The following is a 23,972-nucleotide window of genomic DNA, read 5'->3' on the forward strand; positions in this document are numbered from 1 at the left end:
CTCAGAAATGCTTTCAAGTAGTCCCTATACTCTTCAAAATGATTCTACTTAGTCATTTCTACTCTAAAATAGGCAAATTATTAGCTATATTTCGGTATAATACCTGAATTGGTCCCTCTACTTTTCTCTCTCTTCCCTTTTAGTCTCTCTACTCAGAAATGCTCCCAAGTAGTCCCTCTACTCTTGAAAATAGTTCTACTTGGTCCCTTCTACTCTAAAATAGGCCAATTATTGGCTTTATTTTTCAAGAGTAGAGGGACTAGATGAAAAGAGATTAAGGGTAGAGGGACTAAATTGGGTCATTTTCAAGAATAGAGGGATTAGTGGGCCGCATTTCTAAGTAGAGGGACCAAAAGGGAAGAGAGAGAAAAGTAGAGGGACCTTCGGGTATTCTACCCTATATTTTCAAGAGTAGAGGGATTAGATGGGAAGAGATTAAAGGTTGAGGGATAGGGTCATTTTCAAGAGTAGAGGGATTAGTAGGGCGCATTTCTGAGTAGAGGGACCAAAAGGGAAAAGAGAGGTAGAAGGACCAATTTGGGTATTATACATAAAAAATATCAATCAAATAAATGTATTTACTTAAAGATTTAAATTTTATAAAAATTGATTGTTTGGACAAGTTAAGAGCATTGGGAATCTAAGTTGCCAACTGCAACTAGATATACTTCAAAAATTTATATCTCTTTTCTTTATTTTGTACATTGGGATAAAATTATTAAATCCAAAGGGCTCATATCCTAGTGGTAATTGAGGATTAAAAGCTTAGTTGGGTACTATACTAATCTAGTGTTTCATTTTGAGCACCCAACGTTGATTTGTATCTTTTTAGATACTAAATTTTAATTTATTATCAACGGGAGGGTACTCTCTCATATCCAATAAAATAATGCTGAGTTATACGTCAGAATTGAAAGATCTTCAAATATGTGGCTTGCCCATTGCCAACTCATAAAGGCCATGTCAACCTCATGCCACGCAAGCATAAGACTTATCCAAGTCAGCAGCCACATCATCTCATGTTAAATAAAAAAAAAAGCCATATCTCTAAAATTTTTTCTTCCTTCTTCTCCCTTCTCCTCTTTTCTCAACCGATCGGTCAGGAAATGTAAATTGGTGAAATATAAATTATATTTTCCACTTGTGTGGATCTTTATGAAGTTTGCAGATATTTTAAATGAGCACCTCAATGTTGTTTTTTTTATAACTTATACAGGGTCTTGCACATGGTCCATGATACTAAATAGTTTTATGCATTTGTAATAATTTTAGCACAATTTCTTCAGAATTCATACTGGCAACGATTGTGAATTAAATTGTTGAAAGTAGGCATCAACACATGGAAACTAAATGAACACAGAATTCATGAAACGTAATTGACTATTACAGTCAACTTAAGTGTATAAACTATACTTTATTGTAGAACACTATTGGAACTTAACAACATTGTCTTAACTTTGTTCCATTCGAAACCTCTAGATTACAACCCCCATGATGCAGCTAATAACCAAGTTCTAATCCAAGAACTCACACTCAAATAAAAGTAAACAAATAAATTAATTTCAATTCATCGATCCCCTTTCACAAACCCTAAAACAAGTATTTATAGAGGTCTAGACTAAGGACAAAATAGTAAATAAAACTAAAATAATTACAAAATATTAGATAATTAAATAAAACTATATAACTAATAAAGCTAAGACAATTATAAAATACTAAGATAATTTAAAATCTTAAATTTATTAGACATTATGCTGCGTCATTCACCTCCACTCGAGAGAAATTCGACCTCGAGTTTTAAACTGGGAAATTAAACTTGTGATTGGATATTTCATCAAACCATCACCATTCCAAAATTTGAATTTTTTTATCTTGAAATCTTTCCATTTAGTAGCTTTATTTCTCTTTCTTTTCGAAAATAACCACATCCTTAGCTTGGATTCTTTGAGATGCTCAGAGAAATCCTTCTCATTGGGCTTCTTTATTTCATCAACACTTTCCAATCAACTTTTTCATTTTTTCCCTCGGTTTTAAAATCTTCCCTAATTATTTTTTCACAATTTCCATCATCAGTGATAGTATTGAACACCTTATTTTTAATCAACTGATGGCTTTTTGGAGTTGACATTATCTGCCTTAAAAGATAAACTTGTCTATTTTCTTCTTCATATTCTTCTTCTTCTTCACCATCTGGCTCATAAATAATCTCTTCATTCTTCTCTACAATATTCACAGTCTTCCTCAAGGAACATTCGTTGGACTTGTGTCCCGGTTGATTACTTTTGAAACACTTCCCTACAATACGTTTGGCATATAAATTTTCTGTTCTGCTTACGCCTTTATCCTTCCTTTCTTTATCTACCATCTCTACTGCCTTGTTTTGTCTATATTTGTTGTTCTTATTGTTACGATCTTCTTCAAACTCTTCTATGGACTCTACGACTTTATAATCTTCACGGTTCCTCCAATCGCGTTCTTGTTGCATTAACTCTAACTTTAGGGTCATGTTCTTCGCCTCAGATAAGGTTCGGATAACTTATACATCGATCTTGTCTCTGAGTACTGGCCTCAACCCCTCCAAATATCTCACAACCTGCTGCCCTTCTGACCTAAGGAGGTTGTTTTTCTAAACCAGTCTGATAAATTTCACAGTGTATTCATTGACGAAGTGACTACCCTATTGACAATGTTGCTACTGTTGAAACAGGATCTGCTCAAAATCTAGGTGTAAAAACTCCCTCTTCAATAAATATTTTATCATGTACCAAGTTTGTACAAGACCTTAACCTTCTTGTTCTCTCCTGGATTGAATCTGTTCCCACCATGCAAATGCTCCCCCTTTCAAACGACATGTTGCCAATCGAACCCATATCTCTAGTGGAGTCTCCATGTAGTCAAAGAATTTGTCAAATTTTTTGCAATCCAATCAAAAAATTCTTCTATGGCCAAGCTTACGTTGAACGATGGGATAATCACCCTTAACCGAAAATCTTCACCATCCCTTTCAACACACCCATAATCATTTCTTGCCCTCTGGCCTTTATATGGTTGATGACGCCCGAACCAATTTGGTTCAAAATTGTCTTCTTCTTCTGAATCTTCATTATAGACATATTGTCTATAAATAAGGACAAGACGACGTTTATCAATAGGAACACCACAAGCCAACTCCACCCCTGGCCTTCTATTTCCATTCTGCCTCCTATGTGCATCAATTTATAGACATCCAAACAATCTACAATTCTTTAAAGAGCTCATCAAAACGCCAGAATCTAAGATCCATTTGTTACTCCAAACGTCACTACAATCGTTGCAACGCTTCGTCCCCTAAAAGGGCTTTAGCCTCCTGATCACCATTACAATGACCATCACCTTCGCCACCAGTTGACATCCTCGCTCCGATACCACCTTACGTAGCGGATAACCAAGTTTTAGTTCAGGAACTCACACTCAAATAAGAGTAAACAAGAAAATTAATTTCAATTCATCTATCCCCTTTGACAAACCCTAAAACAAGAATTTATAAAGAGTCTAGACTAAGGGTAAAATATTAAATAAAACTAAAATAATTACAAAATATTAGATAGTTAAATAAAACTAAATAACGAATAAAGCTAATATAATTATAAAATACTAAGATAATTTAAAATCATAAAATTAGACACTATGACGCGTCACCCCACTCCAAAAAAACAACAACAATTAAAATAAAGAATTATAAAATATCTTAATATAATTAAATAAACTTAAAGTGATCACAAAATATTAGATAATTAAATAAAACTAAATAACGAATAAAGCTAATATAATTATAAAATACTAAGATAATTTAAAATCTTAAAATTAGACACAATGACGCGTGACCCCACTCCAAAAAAAACAACAACAACAACAACAACTAAAATAAAGAATTATAAAATATCTTAGTATAATTAAACAACAACTAAAATAATTACAAAAATATTAGATAATTAAATAAAACTAAATAACGAATAAAGCTAATATAATTATAAAATACTAAGATAATTTATAATCTTAAAATTTGACACTATGACGCGTCACCCCACTCCAAAAAAAAAACAACAACAACAACTGCTAAAATAAAGAAAGAAAGAAATTGGAGCTCGTGGATATTCGAATTTGAAGCAGAAAAAGCTCTCATTAGAAGGAGAGAAGTCTTCTCACTCAAAAAAAAAAAAATGCTAAAAGAAGAAAGAAAGAAATTGGAGCTCATGGGCATCCAAATTTACAGCAGAAAGAGCTCTCATTAGAAGGAGAGAAGTCTTCTCGCTAGCAAATGCATTGCACTCACGTCTATAGTGTCCTCAGGGGAGAAGTCTTCTCTCCGGCTGATTGATTGAGAAAAAAGGAAATGGGAGAAGAGGGGAGAAGAAGGGAGAAAAAAATTTTAGGGCTCCATGGTTTTTTTATTTGACTTGAGATGATGTGGCTGTTGAGTTGGATAAGTCTTATGCTTGCGTGGCATGAGGCTGACGTGGCATTCATGAGTTCGCAAAGGGTGGACCACGTATTCAAAGATTTTTCAACTTTGGTGTACAACTCAACATTATTTTGCCGTATATGTGAGAGTACCTTCCCGTTGATACTAAATTAAAGCTCAGTATCCAAAAAGATACAAATCAACGTTGGGTGCTCAAAACGAAACACTAGATTAGTACGGTACCCAATTAAGCTTTTAACACTGGTACTTGACTTTATTGATTAAAACGAGGGTAAGACAAAAGGTCTCGAGTTCAAGACTCATTGAAAGTAATGATGGTAATGGGTCGCCGATTGTGGATGTGGGCTCACAGCCCAAACCTCTCATCCCTTGTTGAGGGCGAGCATATTGAAAGATTAATTCCCAGCTCGTTCACACTCTTTTGATATATATAACACTTGTCATTTTCGTAATATATATATATATATATATTAAATTCTCAATAAGGGTAATTTTTAAAGGAAACATAAACAACCATTGTTTTATAAAATATTCCCAATTTTCAATATTTTTAAATTTTATCAATTTGAGGATATTTGTCCAAATGGGTGAAAAAATGACAGTCATATATTCAGGCATGGAAAAAACAGAAAGTTTTATTTAAAATAAAAAAGTCGAGCGAAGTTAAGACAACTAAAATATTACAAGTTGGAAACTAAATTGTATATCTAACATTGCAAGCAATAGCAAGTCATGGTCAGCCAATAAGTAGAACTTTCACAGGAGAATAAATTCATATTAGTTAATTAACAAAATTTTGTCATGAAGGTGATGTTCTAGTTGTTAAACAGCCCATATGCTTAATTAATGTTTGTGTTAATTAAAGTATTATAACCAATAGGGACATTAAATGTTATACATGTCTTTTAGCTGCTAATTAAATTAACATCATTTTCAAGTGCATCCCAATTCAAGGAATTATGAAAAAGTACACCAATGAAAGTACAACAACGAAGATATATATATTAAAAAAAAAACAAATTTATTTGAGACTTTTTCTTAGCCATCACTCTTTAAATTTTTTGAACGTGACTACCAAACAAAATCTAACCGAATATGTATAGTTTCGAACAAGTTTCAATTCAAAACTTTAGTTTTATTATTTCTATTTGCAAATCTAAAATAAAACAATAATAGTAGTGATTTAATTTACTTAATTATGTAAATTTTTTTTGGTTGGATTTTCTTTTCTAGAGCTTATAATAATTCTTTAAATCTAATCTATGGTAAGAAAAACGCAGAGAGAAAACGTATTTATATATGAATCTAAACATTAAAAAATACACAAAATTATTATTTTTGCAAGAATTTTTCAAAAAGAAAAAAAAAATCATTATGAAAAGATAATTAAAAATGTAACTAATAATTCCTTGATCTAAATTATATTATATAGATATGATATGAAAAACAAAATGTCATTATTATTCTCATATACATAATATTTTGCCAAATTACATGATTCCGAGCAGTATTTATCTTTATAGCTCTAATTATAATCCACCTCTCTAAAGTAGTTAACTTTATTGTATAATAATAATTTCTCTTAGTATCAAAGATAGGTATACAGCAATGCTTATGACTGGGCAGAATTACAACACCTTTTTCACACACAACAAAGATAGGTATACAGCAATGCTTAGTATCAAATTTACCAATGTCTCACCTTTTTTACACACAACTATTTTAATTAAAACACAATTAGTCAACTATTCTCACAGCTACGATGACAAGTTCTCCTCAGCCGACAACAAATCCAACAGCAAAACTAACCAATCAAAACTACTAAAAAGTCAACCGGCTCCCGCTATAACAAACACGTGGCAATCTGTTATTGAATATCATAGCTGTTCCTTATTTGAAGCTTATCAGCTTGACTGATAGATCCCACTTAGACCCAACAACCGTTTGGTTCCGAGCCAGCTCATGCACATGGTCACACCCATTGTTAATTAGTACAGAGACATGCAACTCATTCCACGTCACTCAACTTATAAATAGCAACTCCGTGCATGACTCATGGTCGACCATAGTTCACATGAATCACAACACAAGAAGACCACTTCATTGATTTGAATGTCTCTGAGAAGTGGAGATATGTTGATAGTTCTTCTCGTGTGTTTGTGTCTGTTCTCTCCATTAGATGCTCAGCTTCAAGTTGGGTTCTATAAAAAGTCATGCCCTAACGCTGAACTCATTGTCCGGGATGAAGTCAGGAAGGCTATCATCAAGAACGGAGGCCTTGCTGCTGGCCTTGTCAGACTGCATTTCCATGATGCTTTTGTTAGGGTACATCTATGTAAATATACAGATATATATATACATGCTTGTTTTAGTTCTTCTTTTCTTTGTTTTGATGATTATCTAGCATGCATCTTGGTGCATGTATACCATATTGTTAACATGTTTAATTAATATTGATGATGATATGTGTGTGTTGACTGTTGTTATTTAACAGGGAGCTGATGGTTCAGTGCTGATTGACTCAACAGCAAACAACAGTGCAGAGAAGAGTGCACCACCAAACAACCCAAGTTTGAGAGGGTTTGAAGTCATAGACAGTGCAAAGAAACGTCTTGAGAGTGTTTGCAAAGGAACAGTCTCATGTGCTGATATACTTGCATTTGCAGCTAGAGACAGTGTTCGCTTTGTATGCCAAACCTTACTATTCCTTAATTTGTTTACAATATATATTTTCATTATATTTACATATTATATATATCATTAATATTTAACTATCTTCTCTTTCAGAGCATGGGGTTGCCCTACAGTGTACCCTCAGGTAGAAGAGATGGTAGAGTTTCATTGGCTTCTGAAGCTCTTTCAAATCTCCCTCCTCCTATATTAAACCTCAATCAACTCACACAAAACTTTGCTAGCAAAGGCTTGACACAAGATGAGATGATCACTCTCACCGGTACATCTATACATATATATATGTTGTTTCATAGTCCCATAGTTTGATCGGTTAATAAAAACAACGTTGATATATATATATATATTATTGTCCAGGAGCACATTCGATTGGTCGATCTCACTGCAATGCATTCACCAATAGACTCTATAACTTCAACTCAACAGGGAGACAAGATCCAGGCTTAGATCCAACCTATGCTGCTCAACTAAAAAGAAGTTGCCCTAATAATAGTAGCAGTGCAAACCTAGTTGTGCCATTGGATCCTATTAGCCCTACCATATTTGACACAAACTTCTACAAGCTCATCCTTGCAAAGCGTGGTTTGTTCACCTCTGATGAATCTCTCATTTCGACTCCGGCCACCGCAGCAAAAGTCAGGGCAAATGCTAACAACGCCAACGTCTTCAAGCAGAAATTCTCTGCAGCAATGGTGAAGATGGGGAAGATTGGCGTTCTCACTGGAAAGCAAGGAGAGATACGTTCAGTTTGCAATAAGATCAACTGATCAAATGCACTGCTGGTCTTATAGCTATATGATGTTTCATTTATATGTTTCACTGTGTTTTGCATTTATGTTTTTGTTGATTTATTGGTTTGCATGTTATATTGTTGTGAAGTATTGTATTGTTTTGTTCATGTAATAAGTGCTTTTTTTTTGTGATAATGGGACGGAAAGAAATAAGAATTTGCACATTGATTTGATATGATCTCTTTGGTATTTTATTTGAGCCTTTTTGTTATCAGTTGTATAGCAAATCATTTAATTTGTTGACTTGTTGGGATATAGCTTTCGGATATTGTTAGAGAGTCTTTTCATTATCAATTGTGATGATTTCTGCAATTCATAGTTTTAGTTATCTTTCTTTGTATCATACTAACCGTTTATGACATAAAAAAATTTTATTGATTGGTAGAGACAAATTAGAATTTAAGAGTTTTAATTTGTACGTATGCGACTCTTTATTATTTAATCCTTGAATAAAATTTTATTATTTATATTTTGTAGGAGATTGTTTATGCTTTTTAAGAATGAAAGATTATATTTAATTTATTCGTTTAAAAAACTTTGTAGATTATTTAAACTACAAAGTCAAAGGCAAAAGCACAACTTGTAAAGAAAGATAAAATTAGGGATATAATTGCATAATTAATATATAGAGAGAACTAGAGATTATATAATTGTTGGCATTAATCTCTTGTGATAATGATTTCAGTGCATAATGCATTTTTTGATGTCACGTGATTTTTTTTTTATTTGTGTTTAACTTTTTTTCCCCGAGTGATTGATAGATAATTTAAATATCATCTAAGGTAGTAAAAATATCATCTAAGCACCAAAGGCTCATAGTTTAGTGGGTTTTATTGTGGAAAATAAAAATGAGACATTAATAAAAAAGTCTCAAGTTCAAGACTCATTACAAACAATAATGATCATAGGTCGCTGGTTATGTTTGCGGGCTCGCATCACAAATCCCTTGTCTGATTGAGGGTGTGCAGGTTGGATGATTAATTCCCAGACCGTACATACACCTCTAATGTATATAATGTTTGTCATTTTCGTTTAAAAAAATCATCTAAAACCATATCTGAAGCTATTTGCGCATCCACGAGTTCCAAATTAATTTAGTTATAGAAAGAACAAAGCTATTCATCCCAATGAATGTGCTCAAATTCACCTCTCAAATGATGTTGTTGTCCACGTGATTTTCCTTCTCTCTTTCCTCATCACCTTATTTCTCTCTCACTTTAATGTAAAAACAAAAAAAACAAAAAAACAAAAAGAAGAAGAAAGCATCCTAGTTAAAGCCTTCCCTTCTTCATCTCCCATCTCCCATCTTTCCCTCATCTTCCGCCCCTAGTAAGACGACGACTCCCACAACATCGTTACCAGCATCGCATCATCAATCTTCCTTCTCTCTAGGAAGACAGCGACTCCACGGTTGTGCGGCCTCTCTCTCTCTCTCAGTCAGCAACCACCAATCCACGACAGTACAGTTCACACCACCTTCTTCTCTCTTAGTCACTTAATGTAAAGAAATAATATTCCAAGCCTTGGCATGCTCTTGTCTTTCCCTTTGCTCCGGCTGATGAAGAAGCTCATTACGCGGTCTTCATCTTCGCCACACCGCCGTCTCAAGAACTACTCAAGATCTGAATCTGAGAAGGAAAGTATAGGTTTTCCATTTTTCTACAACGAGGACTACGACCGGCGGCAGTGTCAAGCCATGGATCTCATCATCATGATCTCTTCGCCAATAGAGGAGATGAGGATGGAGGACAACATTGGAGCCCCTCCTCTCCGGCCGGTGAACTTCATTTTCAAGGATCAAGTACCTTATTATCCATGAACAAAGAAGACCTTAACCCTTAGCTTTGGCTAGCAACCCATCATTGTTTGTTGTTCATCTCCATTACAGTTGGACCATGTGAAGAAATCTATGGGCTTAAAGGGTTAAGGATGGCATTGTCCATCTTAATTTGTTTCTTTTCTGCTTTTTTGAAATAGATCTTGAAGGAAAATAAGGATAAAAAGATGTAGAGTTTAATGAAAGATGCAAGCACAGTGAGTTTTGATTCTATTGATATGGAGAAAATCTCAACATCTCAACTTTTTCGTTGCAAATTTAAGATTCATACATAGCATGCATACTCAAATCCTCTACCATTGATGGTGCTTAGATGTGTTGAATATGAAATTGGATGAATTGTTAACTTTCTTTTTGTGTGTTAACCAAGACCTCTTAAAGCCATGGATAAGGATGAGACATAGTTTTTGGATAATCTAGAGATGGTAAGAATGTTGAACAAGTTTTGTTTAATAGTTGCTAAATATTCTTTTCTACCAAGTTTTGAAGTAACTTGAGTATTCATCTGGACATTAGAAAATAGGCAAGGAAAATGGATGTAGTTATCTAATAATTCATTAATTATTGGAAAGATGGATGATGTTAAACCTTCCTCAGAAGGAGCCCATGACCAGATGTCTTGCTTTATTGCTAATGTCAATTTTTTGGTTGTAGTCAAAGAGATAATCTGAGTGGCAAATAGCAAGTGAAGAATCATTACAAGTTCGGAGTTTTCAGGCATGTTGACAACACAATTTATAGACTTAAAGTATACAAACATTGCTATTCAAGACGTCAACTATAGTCAATTCTTTAAAACGGATAACATTTATGTCATACTATAAGGATGTTCTTGGTCCACCCCTTTTGTCAGCATTATTGACCTCATATGGATAATTTCAGAAGGTCTGGAGATGAAAGAATCTGAAATCTGTTCAACTGAGCTGATAGATAATATCAAGTTATCAAACACACTTACCTTTTATACATAGATTTCACTTTGTAAAAGATTTCGCAAATGTATTGTCCTGGAAAAAAATGCATGATCATCATAATTAAAGAAATGCAAGAAACTACCAAGTTGAATATAAAAAAGTTGAACAAAATGCATGTACCTTCCAAACATCCTATCTCCAAAACAACTGATAAGATAAATTAGATCTGAATTAATGCTTAAAAAAGTAAAATTATAACATTCCATAGCTTTAAAAAGTGCATTCCATGGCGTAAAAAGAGCTTTAGTTCTACTCAGAATTACAAATATTCACGATTCAAAGAAATACAACTTCACTTTTAAACTCATCTAACATGTATACAAAGAAATAAATAACTTTACTTTCAACAATAACCATAATTAACACAAGAGTTAATACCTGATCTGGCATGTTCTTTCACAAATAGATGCATATTGAAGATAATGCATTACAAAAGTGACACCAAACTCTTTACAGAGGGCTTCAGTTTTGCTCAGGACATTGCATAAATTTCAAAGAAATACACCATAAACCCCATCACCAAAACCATCCTCCTGGACCTGCATTAACAAAATGTGTACAAAGGTAAAAGTTACACCATATTAGGGGTATTGTTAAAGAACAACTTCAAACATTGGAAATGTTGTTAAAAAGCAACTTCAAGCTTCCACATCACCATAAAAAATACAACCTTTTCAAGTCCAAATAATATATGAAGCATTAATGTTGAAACATGCACTTGCATAAAATTTAACACAAATCAAGCAATTAAACTAAAATCTCTGCTTGGGCAATCACTCTCATCTATTTGAAATAATAACAATGATGGAAAAATAGCCCGCATTGATAACATCATGCATCATTAGAGTTGATAACATCATGAAGCAAAAGAACAGTGGAGATCAGATAAAAATACAAGAGAAAAAAAATTCCTCAACTGCAAGTTCATTGGTTGTGTGTGACGTATAGATGGTATAAAGCTTGTCCTCATCCATTGCATCATCTAGCTTTATAACATCTATATTTTGGTAGTTTTCTCAGTGGGGATTTTCCTTGAAGTATTTCAGAATTTTTCTTAGTAGGGAGCTTTTCTTCAAGCTCTCGACCACTCCTCAAAGTAATTGCCTTCACATGCTCCCTCGAATTGGTCTCAATATTGCTTGGCAAGCTTCCTTGGGTCTCTTTGATAATTATTTAACTATTTGGCCCACTTGGTTCTCCAAATTATGTAACGAAGTGGTGTGATTGCGGAGTGTTGCCTCAACATTCTGAAATCTAGTGTCGGTTGATTGAATGAACTTTGGCAAAACCTTCTCCAACTCTGAAACTCCTTCAGAATCGAAGTTGCTTGCTGAAATCCCGGTGGAGCCGGCAGGTTTTTGCTATCCTTGGTTACTCCATGAGAGATTTGGGTGGTTCCTCCACCCTTGGTTGTAGGTACTGCTATAGGGATTACCTTGTCCTCTTCCCGCATTGCTCACAAAGTCAACTTGCTCAATTAGGGATGAAGGAGCAATTGAGATGGGACAATCTACTGAAATATATGAACCCCCACAACCATTGTAACTTGTGATCAGGGCACTCTTGGCGACGTTAGAGTGTCTAATTTGTTACTAAATGCCTCTACTTGGGCTGCAAGGATATAACCGCATCAATCTCATGAATACCGGACACTTTCTTCTTTTCTGTTGTATTCCATTGATAGCTATTCAAGACCATTTCTTCAATCAGCTGTCAGGCCTCTTCTGGGGTCTTGTTTCCTAATGTTCCTCCTGCGACAGCATCAAGGAGTGGTTTAGTGCTTGAATTCAACCAATTGTAGAATGTATGGATGATTTTCCATTCTGGGAACCCATATTGAGGACACTTCCACAAGAGATCCTTGAATCATTCCCATGTCTCAAACAATGATTCTAGCTCCATCTGAACACATGAAGAGATCTCATTTTGAAGCTTCGCTGATTTCCCCTGAGGGAAATACCTTGTAAGAAAATTCTACCATTTCATCCTATGTTGTGATGGAGGCGCTTGGCAATGAATGGAGCTACTATTTGGCTCTTCCTTTTAATGAGAATGGGAAAGCCCTCAAGCAAATTGCATCATCTGAAACCACATTAATTTTCAGCATGTCTCATACTTCAAGAAAGTTCTCAATATGGTTGTTCGGATCCTCATTGGCTATTTCATTGAACTATGCGAACTGTTGAACCATCTGAATCAAACCTGGCTTCAACTCAAAATTCTAGGCTGCAACCAGTGGCCGAACAATACTCAACTGTGTCCCACGAACTGTAGGTCGAGCAAAATCTGAAAGTGTTTTCTACTGCCCCTCTTGTCCTGCCATGTTTTCAGATTCTTCAACCTCTATTTCAGCAAGAAAATTCTGTTCTTGTGTAGGTTCCATGCCCCTTCTATGAAATATCCACTCAATTTCAGGATCTTCTTCAACAAATGTTAAAGGATTCCCTCAGGTCATAACCTATAGCTGAAATTAAGAAAAGAAAAAATGAGAACGATGAAAGAAAGAGATATGAAGTAGAAAAATAATGAAAAAGTAAATGACTAAAGTAACAAAGTCCTAGCATTCCTAATATCTCGTTCATTGGTAATGGCGCCAAAAGCTTGACACACCTCTTGTATGCTTGTATCGCAAGTGCGCGCACGGGTGTTGAAGTAATAAAGTACCCAATGAGTTGGGTAGTCGAATCTACAGGGAACGACAGTATTAGTAATAACTACTTCTAAGTTATCTAGTCGGAATCAAGAATATGATGAAATGAACTTAATAATGAAAGTATGAATGTCACAAGCAAATGTGGAAGAGTAGAAATGAGAGAAGCAATAATTAGTGAAGATGAGCTACCCGAGCAATACTTCCCCAAGGATCTAACATGAAGTGCAAGATTTACATGTGTCTTTAAACGGAGTTAATCAAGTCGAGGCACTCACCTATAGAGGTTGCTTTTTCTCTTGTTAGAGCATACATAGTATTCGACTTGTCAAGAGTAGCTCCGCACTTCTAATGAGGGTAGCTCTTTCCGTTTGTCAACATTTTTTGCTCTCTTTTTGAAACAAATTCTTTCAAATTTGCAAAAAATTTCTTCACAAGAAGTACAATGAATAAAACTATAGGAAATCCAACATAATCTAAGCGCTACAATAGAGAAGTTGTGTGCTCTAATTAAGCGAATCATCAAGAATAGCATGCATAGTAAAAAAAATAGAACTTAAAATAGCAAACTCGCAAGTGTTCATCCTAATACTAAGAAAATCCTCTACACTTCAAATGCACCATCATAAGTCACAACTTGGTAAGTAATAGGGTTAACAATGAAAGTTAACCCCCTCCCCGATACTCAAATCATACATTATCCTCAATGTGTGTAAAAGAGAAACATATGAGGCAATACAAACAATATTAGGGAGGTAGTGGAATACGCTTACTTCCTCGATTCACACTTGTGAAATCATTAAAGCTTAGAGCCGGCATAGTGTGTCCTTTGTTGTGTCCTAGTAGTTTGAGGGTCACTCAAGGTCAAGAAGTTGCCGAGTGAGCATCCCCTTTATAATTGAGGATGGTGGGTGTTGAAAATAAATTATACGAGGTGTAAAGGAAGAACACTAATGCTCAACAAAAATCATATCAAAAAACAAAAAAAAAAAATCCATTAGAAGTCTCAAAATAAGTATAAACTAGGTAGGTTCAACCCTTTCCAATAATGAATACAAAGACTAAAGTGAAAATACAAAATAGAAATAAAAACTAGTGCTCGGCATCATTCGATGGCACGACATTGTTGGTGGATGCGGGGAAAAAGGAAGAGTCGATGCAGGGGGAGCCGGGGTTGGAAAAGGGACTAGTTGTGATAGTAGAGCCATGGCACGGCCAAGGTCAACCTCTATCTGTACCTAAGTCATCGGTATGGTCTCCTGACCCTCCTATAGACATCGTATCTTAGCTCCCAGCTATTGAGCCTTCGACTATTGGCGAGGATGAACAACTGCTGAGCTGGATGAACCGATAGGCTCAGTGACCGATGCAAGGGATGACTCACTATTGGACTCCTCATCTTCTGCCTCACGCCCCTCAGGTGGCTTCTCGGTGGAGGTATAGGTAAGGATCCATCGGGAGCCACGGCGAACGACCATCCCGATCAGCCTCATTGTATCCATGATGAGGAGAATCGATCCGCCAACTAGCTCCTATCCCTGGAGCCGATCTATCATCCCCATACCTTGGATAATGCGTGTGATGTATAGGCCAGTAAAAATCGCACCCAGGCGTACGTGCTGGCCCTGATGAGAGATGAAGTCTGCTAGTGCGTAGACAAGGTGGATGGGGTGATGCTCAACCAAGGTGAACAGGAATAAGAGCTCATGTCACCCACCACTCCGGTGTTGTCTCCCTCCTTAGAAAAGAACAGGCAATGACAACGTACACATACCTGAGAGCCAGCCAGGTGAGGAATGAGGCCTTTGTGAGGCCCCGCTCATACCTCCTCTTGCGGCTCAAGTGCTACCACACCCCCTGAGGTGTAACGTTGGTAGATAAGTAAATCAGGAGGTCCTCGTACTGGTGGGTGCTGGTGAAATCAGTGTTGTACAACCCATCAGTAGGGAGAACCCGATGTAGCTCAACCTCCGCTACTCTCCGAAGAGCTGTAAGTGAATGGTGCTAGCTCGACCAAATCCCACTAGCCCTCGGTCCACCTCAAATGTGGACAAGACCTCAAAGGTCGTGTCTCTATACGCCTACTCCTCAAGTAAAAACAGTCAACTCCACTATCCCGACTACTTCATGGCCCTCACTTGCTCCTCCAGCCCAAGCTGAATGAGAATGGGCCAATCCACTTTACGAAACTGGCCAAACCATTTCGTTCTCAAGCAAGCAAACCGATCTCAGAAGCGAACCCCCTGAAAGGTTGGTACTGAGGGGACTGGAGGGGAAGGGGTCTCCTCCACAGCTGTTGTACTCGACGTGGATACCTCAGGCCGTTACCTCTTTCCCGACCCTGAAGATACTCTCTTTGTTCTAACCGTGCTGCACAAAAAAGATACAAAGTTTAAAAAGTAAAATATGAGATTTGATCAACACTGAACTACTTTATGGTGACCTTACGGTCGTAAGCTATGGGCTTAGGCCGTAAGGGTCTCTCCTGTACAATAAAGCTAAAAAATTAACAAAATTGGCTTCTAAACTTCCATTCAAGCAATGCCAAACAATAAACAATTATTCGCATGCCTAACAATTAAAAAACCCTCTCAAAAATCATGAAAAATGAAGGTTACCTTTGAGGCAAAGAGAAAAGGAGAAAACCGGCCGGTAAGTAGCTCAAAAACCGATGTAGTGAACTAACTTAGAAGTTACCTCCTTGGGCAAAGGTTCTCTCTTACCTTTCTTAGGGGAAGTGACCTCTTGCCATTGCTTCTTTCACATTGTGTCCTCAATAATGGTAGGGGTAAGCAAAGTGATGGTATCCTTAGTGTGAGAGTCATCCAATGACTCCTCGAAAGGCTCCTTGTGTATCATTTCCTCCACACATTCATCAACAAGTGAGTCAGCTCCATCTAGACAATATCAAGTGTCATCAAAAGTAGAAGAGTGTTTCAATGCATCTGATAAAGAAAACATGACTTCCAAATTCCCAATCATAAGTGTCATTTTACCATTACTAACATCAATAAGGGCTTGGGAGGTGGCTAGGAATGACCTACCAAGAATAAGGGGCACTTCAACATCCTCATCTACACCTAGAATCACAAAATTTACCAGGAAGATGAATTTGTCAACCTTAAATAAAACATCCCCTATGATCCCCCTAGGATGCCTAATGGAGCGGTCCTCTAATTGCAAGGTCATCCTAGTTGATTTAAGGTATCTAAGTCCAATTTTCCTAAACATGGTGTATGGCATCACATTAATACTAGCACCTCAATTTGCTAGGGCTTTCTTATTCACCAATTTACCAATGTTACAAGTGATAGTGAAACTCCTTGGATCTTTTTGTTTCCTCGATAGTCGATTTTGAAGCAACGCTGAGCTAGCTTCAATCAATGTAACCGTCAACACCGCTTCAAATTTACGCTTGTTTGTGAGTAGGTCTTTAAAAAACTTGGCGTACTTTAGCATTTGAGACAAGGCTTCAAGAAATGGTGCATTGATGTATATTTTCTTTAACAAATCTAGAAATCTCTTGAATTACTTATCCGTGTGGTCATTCTTCAACCTCGAAGGATTAGGGAGGCGGGGGACATACTCCTTCACTACCGGTGGTTCTTTCTTCTGAACAATTGGAGTAAGTTCTCCCTCCCTTCTCAAACCTTCAACAACCTCAATTTCTGGCTTATTTTCCTTCTTCATCCGTTGCTCACTACCCATCCTCAACTCTTTACCACTCCGAAGAGTGATTTCCTTGAGATGCTCACGGGGATTGGCTTTAGTGTTACTCGGTAGACTTCCTTGAGGTCGTTCAGGCAATAATTTGGTAATTTGTCCCACTTGGTTCTCCAAGTTCTGAAGAGAAGCTTGAAGGTTTCTCAATGATGCCTCTATGCCCTGGATCCTAGTGCCCGATTTTTGGAACTTGATGTCTGTACTTTGAATAAACTGAGTAAGCACTTCCTCCAATGTAGGTCTTTTGTCATTCTGTTACTGAGGAGAAAACCCTGGCGGGGTTTTCTGTTGTTGCCCTTGACCTCTTCAAGAGAAATTGGGGTGATTTCACCATCCAGGGTTATACGTGCCACTGTAGGGATTCCCTTGCTATTTGGGGGCACTACCAACAAAATCTACTTGTTCAATGGGTCCATGTGCCATCCCTAGAATGGAACAGCCTGAGGGAGCGTGTCCTCCCTCACAAGTATCACAAGCCATGGCTGCAGTTGATTTTTGAGTAGAAAAACTATCAATCTTCCTTCTCAATGCCTCCACCTGGGCTATTGATGTTGTAACCTAACTGACTTCAATCATCCCAGTTAGCTTGGTAATTGATTTACCTCTCGAATTCGACTGATAATTGTTCATGGCTTTTTCTTCAATTAACTATTTGGCTACCTCCAGGGTTTTAATGCCAAGTGATCCTTCTATTGCGGAATCTATGAGTTGCCTTGTACTCTAATTAAGGCCTTGATGAATTATCTGAATTCCCATCCATTCCATGAGGTTATAACATGGACATTTCCTCAACAAATCTTTAAACCTCTCCCATGCCTTAAATAATGATTTAGTGTCCAACTGTACATGTATAATCTCTTGAACCAACTTGGCCGTTCTCTTTAGAGGGAAATACCTAGCCAAGAATACTTCGACAAGCTGCTCCCATGCAGTAATAGATGCTCGAGGAAGGGCTTGGAGCCACTGCTTAGCTCTCCCCTTCAATTAGAATGGAAACAAGCGGAGTCTAATTGCATCATTGGAAATGTTGTTCATCTTCAATGTATCACAAACTTTGAGGAATCCACCTATGTGACCATTGGGATCCTCATCAGGTAGTCCATGAAACTGAACTAAATTCTGTGCTATTTATACAAAAGCAGGTTTCAACTCAAAATTATTTGCAGTAACTGGTGGGTGTACTATGCTTGATTGAGAACCATCAAGAGTGGAACAAGATAATCAGAAAGGGTTTGGTGTATATTCCCTCGATCTATTTGTTGTTCAATTGCTCTTCCTCAACACTCACTGTCAAAGATCCTTTCTCGTTCAGTAGAGCTGTTCTCAATCTAGTTCTGATCACTCTTTCTTCACTACTCTCATCTTCTGGCAGTCTTGGAGCTTTACCCTTTAGTTGCATGCACTGAAATCAAACAAAAGAAAAAGAATCAGAAAAGAATAAAAAAGAAAGAGATAAATAATACAAATACATTTGTCATGATGATCTCTTATCTGCAAAATAATTGTCTTTAATCCGTATAATTATCTTTAAATTTGTCATGATGATCTCTTATCTGCAAAATAAAATATACAAATACATTAATGTCTATCTAAATCAATAAATAAAGAAAAAGAGATAAATAAATAATACAATTTATAATTTTAAAAATTCAAAATTAATTTAAACAATGTCTAAATGATCTACAAATTTTTAAAAATTAACTTTCAGATATTATAATAAATCTAAAGTTTCAATCCACAGAATTGGCTTTAAATTTATCATAGTGATCTCCTATCTGCAAAATAAAATATACAAATACGTCAGTGTCTATCTAAATCAATTAATAAAGAAAAAGAGATAAATAAATAATACAATTTATAATTTTAATAATTTAAAAATATAACAATATGATATTATAAAAATTGTACCGGATCATTATCGCTAAAATGAAATTGAGTGGGTAATTGAGAACGAGGACTACTTGTAGCATCTCCTGCCTACAAAATTTTTTACGTTTAATAAAATAAAGGTAATATAACAATAAAAGTTAAATTAAATGTAAACATATATGATATATTAGAATCAATAATACAAATTTGAAATACAAATAAAAAATAAAAAATAAAATATTAAACCATGTGGAGCATATATAATTTGTATAAAAAAAGTACAAATAAGCTATTTTTATATTGAAAGAGAATATATACTTTGTCTCAAGTTATGTATGTGTGTGCCATAACCATAATAAGAACCTTTAAATAATTCAACTTGGAATAAAATGATGGAATATAAAACTTCAACAAAGCTATGTGTGAGCCATAATTTTAACAAGAACACTATAAAAAAAAAAACTTCAACAAAACTAGGATTAAATACTAAATGACAATTTTAAGGATGGAAGCCTTGCATCCATGTCATGACCACCCCATCATCACTGTCGGCAAGGAGAAAAACCAAAACATATTTTAATTTTCAACAAAAAGGGGATGTTTTGGAGATCTCATCCCAATTAAATTCAATCTTCTTCTTTTTTTTCTTTTAAAAAATATTCTCAAACCCTTGAATTAGATTAATTAAATTCTCATACTTGTTTTCATAACAAAAACTAATGAAAAAATTAATCAACTATCAATCATTTATCAAAATGAATAACAAGTTAAATATTTAAACAATATTATAAGAAAAACAATGCTAAAAAATATTATGAAATAAAGAAAAATTGAGATAATTACTTTATCTCCTGACAAGAACTTTATTTTTGGCATTTTGCATTATTAGGGGGTTTTCTTGTCTTATATATAGATCATGAATCTATAAGCCGCGTAGGTTTTTGCGCTCATAAAAAAAACTGCCACCTAATTTTTGACACTCTTGAAAATTAAAATATTGAAGCTTTTATTTTTCCCTTAAATAGCACTTTTTTTCAATTTTAAATTATCGTTTTTATTTTTTTAATATAGACATATACATATCCTAACTTAAAATGGTGCTTTCAAATATATCCTAATAAATTAATGCAATTTAAGTCATATTGGATTATGACATTTGTTACATAGGTCATAACAAACGTCTTAACAAATAATATTGTACTGTCATTTCTTTCAATGTAGCTAAAATCTTAAAAAATATCGCAAAACGAAAACCTTTTGTGACTATAAGTAGAAATGTCATTATAAATGTAAGAATAAATAAAAGCATACCAACATTTATTACAATTATCGCTTAAAAGTCATTTTAATGATTTGCAGTGACATTTGCCAAAAATGTTACTTTAAAAATGTCACAATAAGTGTTTTTTGTTGTAGTGTAAGCATATGCTAGGTGGAATTTTCTTCTCGTCACGTAGCAATATAAGATATGAGAGCTAGGACTTTCTCCTCGTTAGCCATCAAGCATCCATTCACACAATTAGACTCAAATAGATATGATTGCAAAGGATAAATCAATTAAAACATAAGCGATCCAACAACCAAAGTCACAAAATATAAACCTTACAGTTCAACTATACCCAAACACCTACAAATTAGCCCTCCATTAATGAAGGGCAAGCACTCAAGATAAAAAAAATAAAGATAAACATAGGATCCATGAAAACCCCCTTGAAAATCTCTAGGATGGTGAGTCACCAAGGTAGACTCCACACACGCCACCAAGATGACTGCCCGTAAGTCAACAAGTTTTCCTTGTCCTTATTCTAATGATGTCGAGAGAGCTCCCACTTCATCATTTTAGGTCTAAATTTCTTCTTTTGTATCTTTATCACCTTTAAGCACTGCCCTAGGTTTGTTAATGCAAAACACAAGATATTTAGCATTGAATTCCATATTATGGTTCTAATGCATGCCAAATGGGTGTAGAAATAGATATGAAATACATGAAAAATGAACACTCATTTGCAAATTATAGGAATTAAAAAATTTTAATGCAAGGCCATTACAAGGCCTCCCTACCCAGAGCACGGTTATGCTTTTGATAGGGAAGCAAGCGTACGCGCCGATCAAGTAGTAAAGTTTGCATAAAAGTAGGGTATTGATCCACAAGAAAGATTTAGATTACTGGTAGTAACCCTAATCCCAAAAATTAGCCTAATCAAAGTTTTGATGTTGTGCAAAAGAACTCAAAAACAAAAGCAAGAAATACGAAATAAAGGAGTAGAGAAATTAGGAAAGGAAGTGATGTCCGAGCACATCATCCCTCTAGGGTTTGTTAAGTTCAAAATAAAGATTGTCAAATCATGCAATCCTATTTGAACCCAGAGATTTCTCAAATTATGCTAAATCCCTCTTGCAATGGTAAATAGTAACTGAATCGGTACAGTGCTAATACAATCACCACACAATCACTTAACACTCTTTGAAATCTCAATGTGAGTTAACAAAAATTTCTTAAATAGGTAATTCTTCTTACAAAGAGATTACTCGTAATCTGAATACAGAATAGAGATGCGATTTCTTCTAAAATCTGTTCCATATGATTGCAAAGAGTGTGAAAAAAACTTTTTAACTAACTTGGGAGGATTGAGGGAGAAGAGTTCTCCAAAGTACCCCATTATTAGGCTTACTCCCAATCCCCTTTAATTGCGGTACATAAGTGCTTGAACAAGCATATTTTATACATCATTTATACTACATTTAGCATGAAATCTTATGTGTTTAGCACAAAACTAGTACAAAATTGCATTTTTTTTTTTTCATTTACCATGGGCTTTAAATGTGTTTCAGGGTGAAAGAAGCAAATATTGAGGCGATTTGAGGTGAACCAAACCAAAACACAAACCAACATAACATCACCACGGCCATTGTGTTTAATACCACAAGAAGATGCCATAGGAAGCACAATGGCCTTTCAGCGGCCATTGTGATTCACAATGACTGTGGTCATAACAGATAACGCCCAGAACCAAACTATGCCAGGATGAGACTTGCGGCCCAAGAAATCAAATTTGATCACAACGACCTTCATAACGACTGTTGTGATCCCATGGTAGACACCAGTCTATAAATAGCTCTAGGTTTATTATTTCAGGGGGATTCTTTTACCGAAATTGGTTAGAGAAGGCCGGATTTCTAGAGACCTTTGCAGCTGGAGATTAGGATCAACATTATTTCAGTGGATTCCGATGAGTTTCTTAGGAAGGAGTCAATGTATATCGATAATAGAGGGTGCGCGAAGAGATTCGGTGTCGTCTTGACGTCCTGGGGATCTTCTCAACCTCAATCATCGGAGATCTATTGGAGGGAGTTAGTTTTAGGATTCTTTATTCTTGTCTTATGGATTTTATATTCTTCAATGTTTATTTTTTATTTATAGGACCCCAATCGAGGGGAATTGTATGTCAATGTCCCTCGACTCTTACTTGTGAATTCATATTGGCAATTATTAATTTTTCTAATTAACTTGGAGTCATTGCATGATTGTTTGATACTTTTCTGTTGATGTTGTGAGGAAGAGATTCCCACTCATTAGAATACCCATGCCTAGTTAGATCTACAAATGCGCTAAGAGACACTACAACAAAAATGACTTATTATGACATTTTTAAAGCAACATTTTTGGCAAACGTCATTGTAAACCATTAAAATGACTTTTAAGCGATAGTTGTAATAAATGTTGGTATAACTTTATTTATTCCTACGTTTATAATGACATTTCTACTTTTAGTCACAAAAGATATTTATTTTGCGATACTTTTGAAGATTTTAGCGATATTATTTGCTTGTTATGACCAATGTAACAAATGTCATAATTCAATATGACTTTAATGGCATCAATTTATTATGACATATTTGAAAATGACATTTGAAGGTAGAATATATATTTTTTATATATTAAAAAAATATGAAAGATAATTTAAAATTGAAAACAAAGGTATTAAAGGAAAAATAAAACCGATAATATTTTAATTTTCAAGAGTATAAAAAATTAAGCGGAAATTTTTTTTATGAGCGCCAAAACCCACGCAGCTTATAGATTTATGATCTATATATAAGACAAGAACAAAACCCTAATAGTGCAAAAGGCCAAAAGTAAAATTCTTGTTAGGAGATAAAGTATTTTGATTTTTCTTTATTCTATAGTATTTTTTAGCATTGTTTTTCTTGTAATATTATTTAAATATTTAACTTGTTATTCATTATGGTAGATGATTGATAGTTGATTAATTTTTTAATTAGTTTTTGTTATAAAAACAAGTATGAGAATTTAATTAATCTAATCCTAAGGTTTGAGAATATTTTTTAAAAGAAAAAAAAGAAGATTGAATTTAATTTGGGTGAAATCTCTGAAACATCCCTTTTTTTTTGTTGAAAAGTAAAATATGTTTTGGTTTTTGTCCTTGCCGACAATGATGATGGGATGGTCATGGCATGGATCTAAGGCTTCAATCCTTAAAATTGCCTTATAGATTTGTTTTTTGTTTAATCCTAGTTTTCTTTAAGTTTTATAATTTGTCCTTTTGTTTAATTTTTTATTTTTATAGGGTTCTTGCTATACTTGATGGAACACACATAGTTTTGGTGAAGTTTTACAATTTGCCCCTTATATAATTTTTTTTCTTATAGTATTCTTGTTACAATTATGACACACACACATAGCTTTATTGAAGTTTATATTTCATCCTTTTTTTTAAGTTAAATTATTGAAGGGTTCTTATTATAATTATGGCACACATACATAAACTGAGACAAGTTATATATTCTCCTTCAATATTAAAATAGTTATTTGTATTTTTTATATGCAAATTATTTATATGCTCCACATAGTTTTGTATTTCAAATTAGTATTATTGATTCCAATATATCATATATGTTTATATTTAATTTAATTTAACTTTTATTGTTATATTACCTTGATTTTATTAAATAT

At 34.9% G+C, this 23,972-nt stretch overlaps 1 protein-coding gene and 1 non-coding gene across 2 annotated transcripts; both read left to right on the forward strand.

The window, feature by feature from the left end:
- The first annotated feature begins 6,536 nt into the window (after nucleotides 1-6,536).
- On the forward strand, nucleotides 6,537-8,084 carry LOC120250323 (peroxidase 5-like). Its single transcript, XM_039259130.1, has 4 exons — nucleotides 6,537-6,787; nucleotides 6,957-7,148; nucleotides 7,250-7,415; nucleotides 7,511-8,084. The coding sequence occupies exons 1-4, from the start codon at nucleotides 6,575-6,577 to the stop codon at nucleotides 7,918-7,920; spliced, it is 981 nt and encodes a 326-aa protein (XP_039115064.1). The 5' UTR covers nucleotides 6,537-6,574; the 3' UTR covers nucleotides 7,921-8,084.
- A 4,499-nt stretch (nucleotides 8,085-12,583) lies between these two features.
- Nucleotides 12,584-12,689, forward strand: LOC120250888. Its single transcript, XR_005533220.1, has one exon. It is a non-coding gene; the product is annotated as a small nucleolar RNA R71 (small nucleolar RNA).
- The last annotated feature ends 11,283 nt before the right edge of the window (nucleotides 12,690-23,972 follow it).

Source organism: Dioscorea cayenensis, chromosome 19 (assembly GCF_009730915.1).
Source record: "Dioscorea cayenensis subsp. rotundata cultivar TDr96_F1 chromosome 19, TDr96_F1_v2_PseudoChromosome.rev07_lg8_w22 25.fasta, whole genome shotgun sequence".
In the NCBI taxonomy this organism is placed as follows: Eukaryota; Viridiplantae; Streptophyta; class Magnoliopsida; order Dioscoreales; family Dioscoreaceae; genus Dioscorea; species Dioscorea cayenensis.